Below are 19384 nucleotides of genomic sequence, written 5' to 3'. Positions count from 1 at the left end.
CCCTCAACTGAAGAGTGGATAGAGAAAATGTGGTACATTTACACAATGGAGTACTACTCAGCAGAAAAAAAAACCCAATGGAATCTTGAAATTCTCAGGTAAATGGATGGCACTAGAAGAAACCATCCTGAGTGAGGTAACCCAGTCACAAAAAGACAAACATGGTATGTACTCACTCATATATGGATTCTAGACATGGATCAGGATAGTGCCAGTCTGCACTTCTACTGACAGAGAGTCTGGGAAACAGGAAAGAACCAAGAGAGATATGCATGGTACCCCAGAGAAGAGGAATGAGGCAAGATCTCCTGAACAGATTGGGAACACGCGAGAGGTGGGGGGAGGCTGGGAAGAAGAGAGGGGGGAGAAGAGGAAGAGAGAGAGTAGGTCATGGGGGAACAGGAAGGTTGAGTGGGGGGTAGAATAGGGAGAGAACAGGATGAGAAATACCATAATAGAGGGAGTCATAGGTTAGAAGACAGATCTGGCACCAGTGAGACCTCTAGTGATCTAAAGCAATGACAACAACGGGCAAGCTAAGCAATAGTGGAGAGACCACCTCAAATGCCATTCCTGATAATGAACTTGATGTCTATAACCATCCTAGAACCTTCATCCAGTGACTGATGGAAGCAGAGGCAAACACCCACAGTTAAACACTGAACTGAACCCAAGGAGCCCAGTGACAGAGAGAGAGAGGAGTGATGAGCAAATTGGCAAAGAATTGGCTGGCAAAACCAGCAGAGACAGCTGATCTGAACAAGGGGGGGAGTTCTTGGACCCCAGAATGACAGCTGGGAGGCCAGCATGGGACTGATCCAGATCCCCTGAATGTGAGAGTCAGTGAAGAGGCCTAGGCAACCTATGGGGACCTGAGCAGTGAATCAGTGTTTATCCCTGGCATACAAACAGTCTTCGTGTGTCCATAACACAAAGAGGGATGCTCTCTCAGCCTGGACTCTTAGGGGAGTGCCTGGACCCTGCCCTGAGTGAAACGACAGACTCTAGATATCCCCTATGTGGAAGGATAGGGTGGGATGCTGGGGGGGATGGTGGAGGGATGCGGGAGGAGGGGAGGGAGAGGGAACTGGGATTGACATGTGAAGCAAACTATTTAAAATTAAAGTAATAAAAAAGTTAATAAATAAATAAATAACAAAAAATAAATGTGCACCATCATAATCATACCCGACCCCCCCCAAAAAACAAGATTCCTTCCTTCCCTCCCTCCCTCTCTCCCTCATTCCGCCCCTCCCTTCCTCCCTCCCTCCCTCCCTTCCTCCTTCCTTCCTTCCTTTCTTTCCTTTTTCTTTCTTAAGGTAGGGATCATTTCAAGCATTCCTTACCTGGGAAGGTGACAGTAATCCTCAATAGGTTAGAGGTGGCAGATACCCTGGCTGGACCATCTGTGTAGAGGGAATTTCTGTCATAACCTTCCACTTTGCACTGATACACCCCTGTGTCCTCCAGAGCGGCATCATAGATTTGGAGTTGTGAATGAAATAAAGACTGTGAAACCTTCGTCCTCCCGTGGAACTGGGAGAGGATGTCCCCCCATTCAACTGTGCCATTGTGGGTCACTCGAATTAGCCGTTGAAAGGCTCCAGAGCCAGCTGGCTGGAACTGCCACGTCACTGAGAATGGCAGCTTGGGAGCCGAGGAGTTGGCCCTCACTATGCAGGACAGGCCAAAGGTGTGGGTCAATGTCACTTGTGGCTGGCGGCTCATCAAATTAACTTGTAAACTTGATTCTGTGGGAGAAAAGTGAGACACACTTCCTGTTTACCAAGTCCAAGCACAGGATTTCCAAGTTTTCTCAATGCCACCGTTCACACAGGGCCACAATTTGTGCTCCTGATGTATCATGAATTTGGGGGTAGAGGTTGGTCCACAGTACAATGTGTCTCGAATTCCAACCTCAGCCCTCCAAGTTTCCTCCATCGCCTATAACTGTTCTCAGCAGCCACAACAAACAGGCAGTGTTTCCACAGTGTGCCACTTAGACAGCTGCACGGAGCAAGTAGAACACTCACAGCCAGGGTCTGGCCTCCTTCCTCTCCCCACTCAGCCAGTAGAACACTCACAGCTAGTGTTTGGCCTCCTCCCCATCCCCCAGGGTTTAGCATCACTCTCTTGCCGGTGCCTAGGAAGACCTCACGATGCCCAGGCTGCTGCTGGAATGGAACAGGCTTGGTTCTACTCATCTGTAAGTCAACTCCTATTCACAGGGATTTGTTTTCAACTTTGAACAACTTACAAGTTGCACTCTACAATGATCTTGATAAAGATGAGTAAACTGAGAGGTTAGTGGACAGGCCTGACAGGTAGATCCTGCTCTGGATGTCTTGGGGTTCACATACTGTCGGCAAGGGTTCTGGGTAACACTACTCCAACTGCAGTATAGGATGCAGTGACTGACACACGTTCAGGAAGATTTCCCAGATACTCACTCAGAGATTTTACAGTGACTGAAATCTTCTGGGTCCACTGAAAATCTTTGGCCTGGTTCTGGAGCCTCTCTGACACTCTGCATTCATAGGTGCCACTGTCTGTGACCACGGCAGAACCGATCTCCAGCCGAAAGGTGGCCCAGTCCACTTTCTCCAACCTTCTGTTACTGCGGTGCCTGGGGCCCGGAGACGAGACTCCCAGCTGCACAGTACCAGCTTGCCCCATGCCAGCCACAAACACGGGTGTGGTCTTGTCCTGTGGGATGAGCCACCAGCTCACAGACAGAGGACCTTCAGCCCCACCTGCCTTGCAGAGAAGGGCAAGTGCCTCTCCTTCCCACACTGCCCACTGCTCGGCAGACACGGTCACACTCCTTGCTGCAGATTACAGATTATGGAAGAAAAGTGCTTCAATTAAACAAAAATGCTTCTAAAATACAGTAACATCGAAATATAAGGACTTGACTTGTCTGTGACAGATCAGAGCTGGTTGATTCCTCCTGTACCATGCCCAGAACAAAGATCTGCCAAACATTTAACTTGTAAATGGATGGATGAATAGATAAATGTATGCAGATGTGTGTGTGCATGTATGAATAGATAAATGTATGTACATATATGTATGTATGTATGTGTGTGTAGATGCATGTATGGGTGGATGAATAGATAAATGTATGTGTGTATATGTATATAGGTCTGTGTATATGTATGTATACATGGATGGATGAGAGGGTGGATGGATGGGTGGATGGATGATAAATAGACGGGTGGATGGATAAGTATGCATGGGCATATATGTATTATGTGTGAGTGTGTGTATGTGTGTGTATAAAATAAAATTTTCCTAAAGTAATTATCACAAAGTGGAAACAAGACAGGTGACCAGAGAACCTATGGACATGTACAGGATTCATAATATACACTTGTTTTTCTTATTGTTTTGTTCAGTCAGCCCATACTGAAGAATATCAAGTTGCACAAATATCTGATAGTATTTTGTTTGAATCATTAGGGTGAGTAAATGAACCTGAAAGTAATGAAGTCCTGGTGATTTAAATGTTCAGGTTGTTTGCTTTGTTTTTTAGAATAAAGGCTGTCAAGGGGCTGGAGAGATGGCTCAGAGGTTAAGAGCACTGGCTGTTCTTCTAGAGGTCCTGTGTTCAATTCCCAGCAACAACACAGTGGCTCACAACCGTCTGTGATGAGATCTGGTGCTCTCTTCTGGTGTGCATGGATATATGTAGGCAGAACACTGTATACATAATAAATAAGTCTTAAAGAAAAAAGAATAAAGGCCGTCAGTGTTTTCAACACGCTCTCCGTCTTCTACTTACCTTGTCCCAGCCAAGTGTGTGTTTTGAACAGGGAAAGAAAATTATTAGATCTATGTTTACAAAACCACCATAAAATACTAATTTGGAGAAATATGTTTATATACACATACATCATATGTACAGATCCATATCTATCGATCTTTTATCATTGGCAAAGTCGTCTTCTTTCTTAAGTTTTATTAGGGAAAGGGAAGAGAGTAGGGGAAGGGAAGGGAGAGAGGGATGAGAGAAAGAAAAAGAGAAAGAGAGGTGGGGGAGAGGGACAGATAGGGGATGAAGAAGGAGGAGGAGGAGGAGGAGGAGGAGAAGAAGAAGAAGAAGAAGAAGAAGAAGAAGAAGAAGAAGAAGAAGAAGAAGAAGAAGAAGAAGAAGAAGAAGAAGGATGGTCTTCTTATGTTTAGATTACTTAGCATAGCTATAAATGCAAGGCAGGCTCCCAGATGGGAAATTCAAGATGTGGAGAAATGCAAGCATCCACTCAGCAAATGCTTATGTGCAAGGTGCTGTCCTGGCTGCTCTGTGGGCCATGCAGACTCATCAGGAGTTCCTGGGTCCTGGGCAGTCCAGCACTAAAGGCCAACAAGCACCACCACCCAGAGGCAGAATTACTCTGGGCAGCACACTTGACCTCTCTGAGCCTTCATGTTTCTTTCCAGGAAAAATGAGGGTAATAATGGCAGCCACATTCTGCTTTGTTGAGAAGACTGAACAGAGGCCACACAAAGGGCTTGGGCCTCCGGCTACAGCAAGTACTGAAAAGGGGTTAGCTATTACCATTAGTGTTTAATAAGAGGTATTGGCAACAGCAGAGGTGGTTCAAAGCAAAAGAGAAAAATAAAACAGAGCCAGCATTAGAAACCTAAAGGGGATCTAAATGAATCTGCAAATTGCTCTTCCCCACAGAGGAGAGAGATCCCTTCCACTGCTCCAGCACGCATGCACCAGCTACAACGGCAGGATGAAGACTAATCTTCATAAACAGGCTGAGCCAATTATCAAACCTGCCTCTGCATTTTGGGTGTCAGAGGCACGATCATGCTATCTGCCTTTTGTTTTTAATATAAAAATGACTCATAACTGAAGTTTGGAAATTAGAAGGGAAATGACTAGTCATAATCTCACCACTGTAAAATAACCATCATGATTATTTCAACTAACATCACTTCAAACATTCATTGTGGTCATTAGCCTCATAGAAAGAAGAAAGGCACAGCAAGGCACAGGGACAGTGGGTGTTCCCTTCTGCTTAAAATATTCATGGAACAATAAAATCTGCTCATATTTCAAATAGCAGTTTGACTTTCAAAACAGAATGTTAGACAAGGCCTTCAATAAATATGCTAATAAGTTTTCCAATTGCTACATGTTAGGCCCAGTTTGGACTCCAGGCTATGAAAAAAATTTCCTTTATCATTGAAAGATAACCCTCTCCCCAGGACCAGGAGCCAAATGCTGTGAAGTGCCCTTTGGAGCTCCCGGGATCAAGTTCCTACCCGGGTTTAAAGGAAGCTAGTAGATATTTTCCCCGGAGAGTTCAGAGATTTAGTGAGCTCTGTGTAAATATGTAAACCACCCACATTGTTTTTCCTGAATCCTAGAAAGTTAGACCAAATGTTTAGTGTGGAAACTAACACCAAGACGCTTCCCGCCTGTCACTCTCCTCCAGACATCCGCTCTCTTCCTCCCTAGCTGCTGGGGAGAAGAGAGCAGAATGCAGAAGGGGCATCATCTATCTTTGGAGACACCCCTAATGAGCTATGCAGCAAGATAAGCTTTCATTTTAGCTCAGTTTATTTTTAATTAAAATTTCTTCCCCTATTTTTTGCTTTTGGGCAAATTTTCTTTCTAGACTTTGACTTTAACACTCAGTCCAGAGGATTCTAATATTGGTTCTGGATGTGTCTGGTTTTACTCTACGTAAAGTAATGATTGTTCAAACATAGTTAAAGTCACTCAATCTTCACAAATAAGGATGTTAGGTGGCTGTCCTGAGTCTGTTTTGTGCTGCAATATCAAAATATCTGAGGTTGGGTAATGTATATAGAGGTCCATGGTGCTCATGGCTCTGGTGGCTAAAGAATCCAACTACTGTGGTGCTGGCATGGTAGGGACCTTCTCTCAACAGCAGAATGTCATAGAAGAGAAAGGGAGCAGGAGGGACAAGCACACAAGGTGGCCTCGTTTATACAGTCCTGTCTTCCAAGGTGGCATTAATATATTCGTGAGGGCGGAGCTTTCGCTATCTAATTTTGTCCCCATCAAGCTTTGAGCCTTTGAAAGACAATTAGACACAAGGCACAGCGGCGGCTCGCACTGTTTCATTCATAGGAATGTTCAGGACCAGTTGAGCAGACATCTCACCGCATCACAACAAGCACAGAGAATGGAGTCTGTCTGCTTTCATTTGTCTCCTCATTTCTCACTAGGAGTCAGAATTATGACCCAGTGCAAGTTAACATAACGAGATTAGCAGAAAGCAATTGAAAAATGGCTGCCCAGCCTCAACTCAAGGTCAGTTTACTTGGCAGTATGTTCCCCAGGAAAAGGGACTCTGCTCTCCCCCCCCACACTCCCGTATACATTCACACACACACTGGTACACACATATGCAGCATATTCATGCACTTATAAAGCATATGATCACGTACATACATGTGCACAAACACATAAAGTCAGAGGACTTCATTAACACAGAAAACCCAGCGTACAAAAATCATAACTAAAAAAGCCAAATAGACTCAAACAACATTAGGATGCCAAGAAGGGACTTAAAGGGGCACCTACTTGTGTCATTTTATAGACAAGAGAATTGAAATTGAGAGAAGTGAAGAGGAGAGCCCATGGCCTATGGCTCAGGAATTGGACTCCAAACGTCTTAGCTAGTCTTGCTGCTTTCCCCTCCTTCGCTTCACTTCCAGAAGGGTCTGACAGACTCCAGACTCTGAAGGAAGATCCCCACTGTGTTCTTGTACTGAGGGTGCGGGATGGGGGAAGGTGGGGGTTCTGAAGACAGCATCACCTGCGGTTGTCTCCATGTCACCTACCTGACAGCTCCTTCAGCTGCACCTGGCTGACAGGTGACTGCTTTCTCTGGAGTACCTGCCAGGAGCCTGCCGGAGTCTTCACCACTTCTGCTACTTCACAACTGTAGGCACCCACGTCCTCTGGACCCACGGAGAAGATCTTGAGAGAGAAAGCCTGGGCGCTTAACTTTGAAACCTGCAGCTGTCCTTGGCTTGCTCTGTCCCTGTAGTCTCTCTTCAGGTCCAGGACTCCACCAGCATCCATCTGGGCAATTTCCTTCCCGTTGAGGAACCAAATACCCTGAAGCTGCAGGTCACCACCGCTGTCAACAACCAGGCAAATCAGTTCCAAGGGTTTTCCTTCAGCAGGTGAGCTCCTGGCTGTGATGTTCACTTCAAAATCTCTTGCTGGGCAACAAAAGCAAGACAGATGTTTAGAAAGCCCACTGTACATGCCCCTTTCAGCCCAAGAGGGATGAGGTCCAGGACAACGATACCACAGCACTTCATGTAACCTTTCAGTTCTGTGGTGGCAGTGAGTTCCCTATTCCAAAACAGCCCCACAGTGAAAGAATTTACAAAGTCCCTGACTATTTCAAATTACCCAGAAAGGACAGTATCCACGGTTTTGTGAAAGCAGCCCCAGCAAGTAGAAAGCAAGCGCAGATGTGTGAGGTATCTACTTAGGCACGCCTCCTTAATTAAAGAGTGAGATATTCCAGGCTGTAAAGCATGGCTTCTGGTTTTCTCTTTTATTTGTGTGCTGGGGTTGAACCCAGACCTCACTGTGTGCTGGACATTCACCTCTTGCTCTGAACCATACCCCCCAGCCTTTATTTCTTACTTTGTTCATTTGTCTAAGAAACAGTCAGTAGAAATTTTCTAACTTCTGAGCAAATGTGATACGGCTTTGTAGGATGAGTGGATGTCAAATACTTGAGGGTCACAGGATGATTTGTAGTGGGGCAGAGTAACATATTAAGTCAGCGGTCCATGGGTGGAGTATTGCTTTCCACAATTGAGTTGTAGAATAGCATATTTGTTTAACTGTGTAAAGATGTGTTGCTTTTGTTTATGCTGCATTTGTTTAACTGCATACATTTGTTTCCCCTTGCCTACCTAAGGCACCTGACTGGTCTAATAAAAAGCTGAACAGTCGGTAGGTAGGCAGTAGTAAGACAGTCAGTGCTAGCAGGCAGAGAAAAAAAGGAGGAGGAGGAATCTAGACTCAAGAGACAATGAAGAAGAGAGGAAGATGCCCAGGTCAGCCAGCTGCCAGCCAACCAGACACAGAGGAAGCAGGGAAAATAGGACATGCAGAATGAAATAAAGGTAAAAGCCCTGAAGCTAAATGTAGAAGAAGAGAAATAGGTTAATATAAGTTATAAGAGCTAGTGGGACAAGCCTAAACTAAGACAGAGCATTCATAACTAATAATAAATCTCCATGTCACGATTTGGAGGCTGCATTTGGTGCCCCATGTTGGGCGACAAAATGATATTTTACCTTCCTCACAGTGGCTCTGCTTTCCTGGCTGCTCAGGCCATAGCCTGGAATTTTGTTTCCCCAGACAGCGAATCTGTTGCTGCCACCAAAGTTAGCTTAACTAAATCTCTATCATTCTAATAAAACCCAAGATGCAAAGGCTAGGGTGAAATCCTTCGAGATTATAGAGTTAGAGTAGCAACGGGCTAACTTTCTCTTTTTGCTGGTGTCCTGGAAGCCCCTCTCCTTTCACCCCACCCCAACTAAAAAATCCACACTATGCTCCTTCCTACTACTTCCTGTCAACTAGTTGCTAGCCCCGCCTCTCTGAGCCCAGGTTAATTTTATCTAATTAACATAAATGCAAAATATCTTTATGTGTTTAAACAAATGTAGCATAAACAAATATAACACATCTTTGCCTAGTTAAACAAATATTCCACCACATGGATACTCACAGTTTTAGCTGGCCCTTCTATTGGGCCAATGCACATAGAGAGACCAAAAACGACCAGGCCTTTCAGTCTACTCTTGATGAAAATGTCAATGGATCAAGTAAAGTGACAGTTTCAAGCTTGGTGGAAAGACGTCCTGTCACCAACAGGGACAAAGCTGCATGCTGGGAATGAGAGCAGCTTTGAGGCCCAGCTGCCTGTGGTAGGTGGGCTCTGGAGAGAGGCAGGTTTGACTTAGGAAGTCAACCCCAGTAGGGGTTCAAATGTATTCAGGGTGTCTATAACTGGGGTCCCTGGTTTTTAAAATGGGGAGCCGACTACCTTATGGGGTGATTGTTTGGACTACAATTAGATAATCTAGATAACATGTTTACAAAGTGCCTGGTAATCATGGTTGTAATATCATTTCCATGGCTGGCTTAGAGCATCAATCTAGCTCTTTCATATTTCATCTTCTTTTTTTATTTTTTTGAAGACCGTGTGTTCTTTTTCCATTTTTAAAAAAGATTTATTTATTTGTTATGTATACAGTATTCTGTCTGCATGTATACCTGCAGATCAGAAGAGGGCACCAGATCTCATTAAAGATGGTTGTGAGTCAACATGTGGTTGCCAGGAATTGAACTCAGGACCTCTGGAAGAGCAAGTAGTGCTCTTAACCTCTGAGTCATCTCTCCAGCCCTCTTTCATATTTCTTGCCCCAAATAAAATCTCCCATGAGTAGAGTCAAAATGGAATATTCTGGAACATCTTTTTATTTATGCTTCTCAGGTGACAAAAACAAAATTAACTTTAGCTTTATATCTACTTTTTAGCAAAGTCAACAAAAGGTTAAAAAAAAAGCTAACCTGCATACTCACTGACAGGGAATTCACAGGCTTCCTGGGAAGATAATTACCTGCTGGCTGGATCCTCAGAGCTGTTTGATCTGTCTGCTTTCTGGTGATCAAAGTCCACACTTCATCTGGATCCTGAATCCATTCTGTGGCTTCACAGAACAACTGGCCTTGATCTGAGGGCTGGAGTCTGCCTATGGACAGCTTGAAGGAAGTGGCTCCAAGCTTGTCCAGCCGCACATCGCCACCCATGAACCTATCTGCATAGGAGGGCCCTGGGGCCAACAGAAAATCCCTGGAGAGAGAAATGATCTCCATGGCTTGACTCCCTCCTTCGTGCATCAGGTACCAGGTGAGGGAGAGGTGGGTATGTTGAGCCGTTGCTTTAGTTGCCTCGCAGGTGAGTTCTAATGGCTCGCCTTCCTTCTTACTGAGGGTCTGGGAGGGCATGGTGGCAGACAAGGTGTCAGGAATCACTGGGAAGAAAGCAACAGCGATCGCTTGACTGGCTCATGTTTAGTTTATTAGACCTTCTCGAGGGAAGACAGCACCCCAACCTCATCTGCAAAGCGCTTCCTTTGAGTTTGCTTTCCCAGCTATGTGCTTTCCCAATGTGGGCCTTCCCTATTGCTGAGGGTGCATGGGAACTTTGCAAAGCAAGTGGCTCAGTGATGTATGATCCTAGCTTTGCTTCATCAGCCTAGGTTGCAGCCAGGTTAGCTAATTAGCCACCAGTGTGAGGGGCACTGGAGCTTCTAGACCTAGATTCTGGCCCTCAGCCACCCCGCGTCTCACTAGATGCACACGAATGGATCTCTTCATTTCCCTCCCCAGACCCTAATCTGCTTTTTCTATTACAGAGATCTAAAATAATGCAATTTGTTATTCAAAGCCCATATCCAATCTTTCCCAAAGTTCCTACAGCTGTCTTTGGACCCTACCATTCTCTTCTTCCCCATATGTAAGCCATATAGTCCTAGCTCACGGGAAAGCAGTACTGAGACAGGGTTACCAAATGCTCTAGACACTGCACTAAGAGCTGAGTGTTCCCAGGAGCTCAGAAGGTGGTGGGAGATGTGCATATAAGTAGCCGGTTATGACATAACTGGGTGAATGTTGGTAATCACAGTGTGAACAGGGCATTCAAAAGAACCAAGTTGGGGATATGCCCTGAGGTGATCTAAAGAGCTCTTCAAAGGACCTAATGTTGAATCTGCATCCTGAAGTTTATGTAGGAGTTTGCTAAACTGCAAAAGAAAGCTAGATATTCCAGTTGCAAGAATATGAACTGTCCCTATAGGGAAATGTGCTAGAAAATGGTGGTTGGAAAATATCATTCTGCAGTTAATGATGTCACCTACGATATTAGTACCATCTCTCTTATCAAGTTGCATGATGATATGGGGTGAGGGGTTATGCAAATGTCTATCTAATGATCTAATGCTTTGCTACTACCAATTTTATGAGTGGAGACCCTGGAAAGTCACCACACTGGCTCAACCTGTGTGGGATATGTCACTGGGAAAACATAAGACACCCACTTATAATACATCTCCAAAATAGTTGGAGTGGTAGGTAGGCTCTAGAGCTAGCATACTAGTGGGAAGCTGTTCCCTTGGCAGGGCATTGTGATGGTAGAGACAGGCTTGCCAGAGGCTTGCTAGCAAGAGCTCACCAGTTAGATTTGTCTTCGCACTGTAACTTCCCAAGTACTTCCCATCTGTGTTGGGTGTGTGGCACTCATATTCGCCAGCATCCCTCATCTGGAGCTTGGAGATGTGAAGCAGGACTGAGTTGCCCTGTAGTCTCTCCACGTAGATTTCCTTGCCTCGTACCCTCTGGGCATACACTGCGTAAGAGAAGCTGGCATCCTTTGTGCTGATGATCTGGACTTCCCTGGTTGGGGCTGTTGGCAGGTAAACAGACCACTCGAAATCCTGTGTAGAAGGTCCCTGATGACCCCTTACATTGCAGCTGATGCTGACAGGGTAACCTTCGGCTCTGTACAGAGGTCCTTCTTGAATTTTTACTTCCCTCTGGCCGATGCTGAGCTTAGCTTGCAAGTAAGAGGAAGAAAGGGGAATAGAAATAGATGAGTGCTCTAATTCCCGGGTACCGCATCATGTAGTTCTCTATATTACCATCCTGGTTAAATGAGATCACAGGTTAGTAGCTATAACCACCTCAAATCTGCACTGCCTTCCTCAGGCTGGATGGCAGTGGAATGGCTCAGTGAGGTCATTGTTCCTCCGTTACTTAAGCTTGCACTGCCCAGCCCTCCTTTTGAAATGTTTAGCCTCAACCATGTACCAAGACTACATTCACAAAGCAGTTGTCTGTCTAAACGGACTTAGTTGAAAGGCAGTATCTGATAATTTGCCTTTTGTAGCATTTTATGACAAAAAAGCATAAACTTCCTCAAACCTAAAATTCCAAGACACAGTCTCTCTCAAGGATGGGCTTTCGAGAGAGGCAAAGTCCTCGGCTCTGCTCGTGAAGCCTTTGTCTTTCTTGTTAGTTGGCTGGAGATATTTGTGGCTCTCAGCCACGACTGATGCAAGCCTAGATAAAATGAGCACCGGAAGTGGCAGCAACACTTCCTGTCTACTGTAAAGGTTTTTCTTTTCTATTTGCTTTTGCTTTGTTTTGCTGGTTTTGCTTTCTGACTTCTTAGAAGGACTCTTGCATTTTACTGGGTAATCTAAGAGGGACACTTTATGGAGTATCTCCCCCTCCCTCAGAAACTACTATTGATTTATTGATACTGAAAGGGATCTTATTTTGTGTTTCCCAAAGAGCAGAGACCAGTGACAATGATGGCACAGGGATGGACAAGATCTTCTATGAGGGTCCAGGAATGCTTAAGGTCCAGGGTTGAATAACATCAAAAGGTCCATCGAGAGCTATGGCCAGCACAGAGGAGATGACAGAATAGGATCCTTCAGAACAGGCTCCAGAGAAGCAGAGCAAGGACAAAGAGTCAAGGTGACTCCTGTGGGGGAGACAGAGAAGACACGTGCAGAGCTCGTGAGAAGAAACGGAAACTATCACAAGACACAGAAGGTGGCTTCTCTCCCCCACACTGGGGTGAGTGATTACTTGGTATAATCGGCTAACAACTTAAAAACTGCATTGAATACACTCAACTAAAACCAGCCAAGAAACTAATCAATACCCAACCACATATATTTCCAGTAATAATTTAAAAATACATTCAAGTAGTCATAAATCTCAGTGTTATATATTTACATCACCCTTTTTGTGCTGAATATCTATAAATAGGAATTAGACTACATTAGAAAAAATTAAATTATTACTTACCAGAAAATGACTACAGAGGAAGTTTAAAACATTTTCAGCAAGGCAGTCTTTGTGAAATGTGGGCACTGTGCACTAGGCTACATAGGAAGGAATATTTACAGCTGTGATTTTCATTGTCACCCCAAACAAGGAACAGACCACATGTCGATCAACAGTAGAATAGAAACACTGTGGTGATGTACCATAAGATGGAATAGTATAAAGAAATTTAAAATAAATTTATAACTATTTGCAATAGCATGCCAGATTATATCTGATCAGACACAGAATACCTTTCAATCTCTTGACTATGTGTGGAATTGTTTTATACTTTATAAAGTTAAAAATAGGGGCTGGAGAGATGGCTCAGTGGTTAAGAGCATTGATTGCTCTTCCAGAGGACCCAGGTTCAATTCTTTTTTTTTTTTTAAGATTTTATTTATTATGTATACAGCACTTTCATGTATGTCTGCAGGCCAGAAGAGGGCACCAGATCTCATTACAGATGATTGTGAGTCACTAGGTGGTTGCTGGGAATTGAACTCAGGACCTCTGGAAGAGCAGCCAGTGCTCTTAACCTCTGAGCCATCTCTCCAGCTCCAGGCTCAATTCTTAGCACTCACATGGTGGCTCACATCTGTCTGTGTAAAGGGAAACCTTTACCATGAGAGAAGCCTTGCCGCCAGCCTGATTCCAGAGCCGCATGAGTCCCAAATAACACACAGGAGGCTATATTAATTATGAAGCTGTTGGCCTTGCTTGTTTCTTACTGGCTAGCTCTGACTTAAGTAATTACCCCAATAATTGTTAATCTAAGTATTTGCTCTTACTGGAGAACTTTCCGGGCTTCCTACCCCATGGCGTTACATCTTGACTCCCTGTGTTTCCCCTACCCAGAGTCCTCCTGGATTCCTAGTCCCACCTATCTTGGTTCCCTATTGGCCAACAGTGCTTTATTGACACATACACAGGACTTCCCCCATCATGTCTGTAACTCCAGTTCCAAGGGACCCAACACCTCACACAGGCATACATGCAAGTAAAACACCAACACATATAAAATTAAGTTTTTTAAAATAGGCAAAACCACATTGTATTGTTTAATTGATGCATATGGGTTAAAATCACAGGCCAGGAAGTGGTTATTGTGAGAGTCAGGAGTGATTTGAGGGAAGAATTATGTCCAGGTGATGTACAGGTAGGATGGGTGGGCACTTCTAGGGGCCTAATGATGTTTCCTGAACCTTGTAGTGATTACATAGGTTAAACTTCACATTTATGCATTATCAACCTGTTCTAACATAGTACATTTCACCATGAGAATAGTTTTTAGCACCAAGGAGATGGCTGTTGTGCATGCATAAGGATGTGCATTTGAAACCCAGTATCTAGGTAAAAGCTTGACCCAGTGGTGTACCTGTTATCCAAATGCTGGGGAGGCAGAGACTGGAGGGTTCCTGGGACTGGTAGGCAAGCTCATCCATCTGAATAAGTGAATCCCAGGTACGGTGACATATCCTGTTTCTAAATATAGGGTAAACAGCCAACTGTGACCAATTTGACAAGATATCCCAAGGGTGCTATACTGGCACTCATATCTTGGTAGTAACCAATGGCTCTCTAATTGGACTTAAGGCCCATTTAACAGGAGAGAAATCTTGCTTAGTATTGGAAACCTAGGCAACTGCCCAGGGCTAGTGAGGTCATGGGTCTTAGAGAAGAATCTACTACTGTCACTTTACTAAACCAGAATAATTACAACTACATTCTAAATCTTAATCTCTCTACCCACAGGTATGTGTGACTCTCATTGCTCATCAAACAAACTTTTCTTTGCAACAAAAGGAAACATTACAGAAAACCATAACTAGGCAAAAGGCAAAGAACAAGTGATCATGGGGTGCCCATCTCCAACTGATATATTTACAACACAGCTCTTGTGTCTAAGGCTCAGGTAACATCATAGGAGAGGGGGACAGAAGAGAGTGCAACAGGACCAGGAAATCTGCTGTGAGAATGTGCCTTCTAGAAAGGACAGAGAAACCTCACCCATACCTCAACAATATGAGTGTCTAAACAAGACCTGAAGAACAACACAACAGGCAGATTCACATGGAAGAAGAAAATCTCAGCGGGCCTCACCTGTACACAAATGATGGGCTGTGGATTATAAATTGAATTAAACTCTCTTCCCCTCCTCCCCATGTTGACTTTGGTCATGGTGATTGTCACAGAAACCGAAGGAAACTAGAACAGCATCCTTTAAGCCTCACTTGTGTGGCTCCCCCTCCCCCCTCCCCACTGTCAGTCATGAAATCTCTGTTCTCTTTACATTCCTCCAGGGGCTTTCATTTGTGTCTTTCTCATGAAGGTGATTGCCATTCTAACTGACTAGCTTATTAAGGCTCAAGGTCAGAGATGACTCCAAACTCAACTCTGTATGTTAGTCTCTCAAGTATTAGAAAGCCTCTAAGTGGCTGAATAAATATTTATTGAATTGGCAAGTAAAGCAGGGGGAAATAAAGTGCTAGTTTTCACAATAGAAACTTTCCAATGAGCACTTACTTCACCAAGAAGTGACGAAAAAACATTGAAGAAATGTTGCCCAGCTGCCCACAATAAAAATAAAAATAATAATAATATGACATGTCCTGACACAAAAAGATTAATCATACCTCAAACTATTCTTTAAAAAAATGTTTATTTAGGGCTGGGCATTGGTGATGCATGCCTTTAATCCCAGCACTTGAGAGGCAGACGCAGGCGGATCTCTGTGAGTTCAAGGCTAGCCTGGTCTATAGAGCGAGTTCCAGGACAGCCTCCAAAACAGTACAGAGAAACCCTGTCTCAAAAAACAAACAAACAAAAAATGTTTATTTAGCTGGGTGGTGATGGGGCATGCCTTTAGTCCCAGCACTGGGAGGGACAGGCAGGTAGATCTCTGAGTTTGAGGCCAGCCTGGTTTACAGAGTGAGTTCCAGGACAGCTTGGGCTACACAGAGAAACCCTGTCTTGAAAAACAAAACAACAAATGTTTATTTGTATATTTGAGTCAAATGACTAGATTGTTGTGCAAAATTCTAGGAAAGCAGAAGCAGTGGTGGTTTTGAGGCTAAGAAATGACTGAAGGACATATAAACCACTTCATGACAATGTACGGGACAGGATTCAGGAAAGCCAGGGTGGGAGCTCAAGGTAGGAACTGAAACAGAGACCATGGAGAAAGTTTGCTTACTGACTTTGTCCAAAACTCATGTTCAGTTACTTCTTACATAACCCAGGTCCATCTGCCTAGGGATGGCATTGCCCACAGTGGAGTGGGCCTCGTATATTAATTAGCAATCAAGAAAATGTATCCATGGATATACCTACAGGGCAATCTGATGGAGGCGTTTTCCCAAGTGTGATTCCCTCCTCCCAGCTATATCCAGGTTTGTGTCAAGGTGACAAAAACTAACCAGCACAAATGGCATCAAGACTGGACTCTGGAGGATTGGGAAGATTGCAGGCCAAGTGGAGACAGAGCCTTTTAGGTGAATGTGACTTTACAACAAGATGACATGAGTAAAACTGTAAATAGTCAGAAACAGGAAGTGGTCAGCGTTGGGGAAAGAGGTGCAAGAAGACTGATGGGTGGACACGAGATTGTCCAGGAGCATGAAGGACTTGATGATCATGGTTAACAATTCAAAGATTGTCCAGGAGCATGAAGAACTTGATGATCATGGTTAACAATTTGAAGATTGTCCAGGAGCATGAAGAACTTGATGATCATGGTTAACAATTTGAAGATTGTCCAGGAGCATGAAGGACTTGATGATCATGGTTAACAATTTGAAGATTGTCCAGGAGCATGAAGAACTTGATGATCATGGCTGACAATCTGAAGTTAATGAGGCGATAGGGAATCCACTGAGAGGGTCAGTTGTGTGGAGAATGGTGGAAGTTGGAAACAGACATCAGGTAACTTCTGGCTCAGGACAGAGGTGTTGGAAGTGCAGGGGTGGATGAACAAGATGTGATTAAAGAGCTATTGTGGAGATGATATCTATAGAGGTCAGGACTCTGATGCTTCAGTGTAGGAAGGATGAACATGGGGACAGGAGGATGGAGGAAATCATTTACCCATGTTTGATAAAATCGACTGGGAGAATGACTCTCAACAGAAAACAAAAGGTAATTAGTGAAAACTACTACTATGTATTCAAGGGTGGATGAGGGGATAATGCATTTAATTTTAGAGGCAGGGAATTTGAGCACTCTGGGATAAACAAGAAGGATACCCATAAAGCATTTGGGAAAATATTTAAATATGTGTATTTTACTTTTAAAGACTTTTGTAGACTTCAAAAACTTTTGTAATTTAACCCTTTCAAAATTCTGTTATTCCTGTTTTTAGTAATGTCAAAATTCACAGTGATTCAGCCAAACTTGAACTTGCAAGTGTCAACTGATCTATGGCTATTTCAACTGCCCTGGCAAGTCCCTGAGCCTGAGCTGTACGTGTAGACTTGGTCCGTTACCTTAAAGTTTTAGAAGAAACTTTTAGAAGTCTGAAGAAAATGGCCAATGAGAATCTCTGTTTAGAAAAATGGGTGGGAATGAAACATACAGAAGGGGAATGGGAAGTCAGGAAGGTGGGAAGGCAGCCATCACACAGAGGCTTGGAAACCAACAGATGTAGAACGTTCCAAGAGGAAAGGGCTTGGTCAGCACTGCTGAGGGTTGCCGGAGGGCAGGGACTGGGAGATTCCTTTGGGTCAAATGACTGGATTGCCGTGCAGATTTTTGTAAGAAACTCCAGGAAAGCAGAAGCAGTGGTGGTTTTGAGGCTAAGCAGCGACTGCAGGGCATATAAACTACTTCATGACATTGTAGGGGACAGGATGAGGATGGCAGCTAGAAAGGGTAACTGAGTGGCAAGTGAGCAGCAGCATGGATAAAGGCACCTTTGCAGGGGCAACAAGGAAGGAGATGAGACACATGGAGACAGAGAGGGTAAGAGGAAGAAGAGGCTGGACCACAAGAATGAAAGTCACTGTGCAAAAAGTTTAGTCATCCCTCTACTAAAAGAGAAAGCAATGGCCGGTCCCCTGCAGTATCACCATCTCTAGGAGGAAGAGAAAGGCCCTGACACACAGCACATACTTCAGTGTGCAATCCCTGTGACTGCTCTGGAAATCATCTATTTCCATCTCAGATATATTGACTGGGGATGTGGTTCAATGGTACAGTGCTTGTTTGGTATGTACTGGGACCTGAATTTAACCCCAGAACTGCAAAAATAGATGGATGAATAAATAACGCGTGAAACCTCACTACTTTTTCTTTCCCTTCTGAAAAGGTCTGTGTCTTAGTCTTTTCATTGCAATAACAAAAATCTAAATGGAGTAGAGCCTTGGAAACAGCCCTAGAAACTAGGCATTCCGCGATTACGGCACTAGTAGATTGATGTTAGTGGAGGCCTGATTCTTACAGATGTACCTTCTTACTGTGACCTCACACATGGAAAGGACTAGCTGGGTCTCTCCAATCTCTTGGAAGGTAACTAACCCATTCAGTCCATCACCTTTCAAAGGCCCTGTCTCCTAATACCACCACCTTGGGGTTAAAGTTCCAACAGGTGAATCCTGAGAGGACACAAACATTCAGTTCACAACACAGGCATGTCCAGGGCTGTATAGTGAGACCCCATCTCAAAAACAAACAAAAGGATTTGAAATAGTTCTACCATATGCAAAACCTGCCTAAGGGTCAGCCAACACACCAAACAACTGCTCTTTCCTTACACATTAAATTGTGTGTGTGTGTGTGTGGGGTGGAGCGCCGGGACACCATCCATCCAGAATGAAATGGAAAACTTTTCTGTTTTTCAGTGAACAAAATCTCAGTAACAAAAAAGCAGCCCCTTTCCCTAGGCCTCTTATGTTAATGCCCCCTTAATTGTTTGGCAGCTGGTCAGGGTCAGAGGCAATAGATGGATCAGGCAAGTTTGACTGCTAAGTCCATGGGAGCATTTTCCCCATTGTATTAGCTTCCAAGAGTCACATTCTAGTGTATGACTTGGTCTTTCCATTTAATAGAAAATAAATAAATAAAAAGGGTCTGGTAAGATGACTCACCAGATGAAGGTACTTATGAAGCAAACCTGACTATCTGTGTCCAATTGCCAGAACCCACGGAAGGTAGAAGAGAACTGAGTGAGTCCACAGAGCTGTCCCCTGACTCTACATATGTCCACATACAACACACAAATAATAATTAATTTTAGAGATAATAAATTGAGGTGTTGAATGTGGCTCAGTGGTAGAGTCCATGATGAATGGGCGCTGGGTACGGGAGACTTAGTCTCCACGCTGTAAAAACAACACAACAAAGTTGGGACGAAGACTAGGTTTGCCAAACAATGTGATTGAGGACTTTACCATCATTAATTTTCTGAGCTTCCTCTCTATAATTATAATGAGACATAGCAGGCTTGCCCATTACTTCCTGATTTAC

The 19384-nt window shown here is 44.1% G+C and overlaps 1 protein-coding gene across 2 annotated transcripts in view; it reads right to left on the bottom strand.

The window, feature by feature from the left end:
• Cd101 (CD101 molecule) overlaps window positions 1-19384 on the bottom strand; it is a 41125-nt gene that overhangs the window by 19410 nt on the left and 2331 nt on the right. For both annotated transcript variants that reach the window (XM_021230927.2, XM_005076664.4), the window contains exons 2-6: window positions 11259-11639; window positions 9646-10059; window positions 6829-7215; window positions 2451-2828; window positions 1347-1751 (exon numbers count right to left, since the gene is read on the bottom strand). In XM_021230927.2, the coding sequence (XP_021086586.1) occupies window positions 1347-1751; window positions 2451-2828; window positions 6829-7215; window positions 9646-10059; window positions 11259-11639 (1965 nt within the window). The remainder of the gene's footprint in view (window positions 1-1346; window positions 1752-2450; window positions 2829-6828; window positions 7216-9645; window positions 10060-11258; window positions 11640-19384) is intronic.

Source organism: Mesocricetus auratus, unplaced genomic scaffold (genome assembly GCF_017639785.1).
Source record: "Mesocricetus auratus isolate SY011 unplaced genomic scaffold, BCM_Maur_2.0 Super-Scaffold_100009, whole genome shotgun sequence".
NCBI lineage: Eukaryota > Metazoa > Chordata > Mammalia > Rodentia > Cricetidae > Mesocricetus > Mesocricetus auratus.
This window is presented reverse-complemented; position numbering and strand designations above follow the sequence as displayed.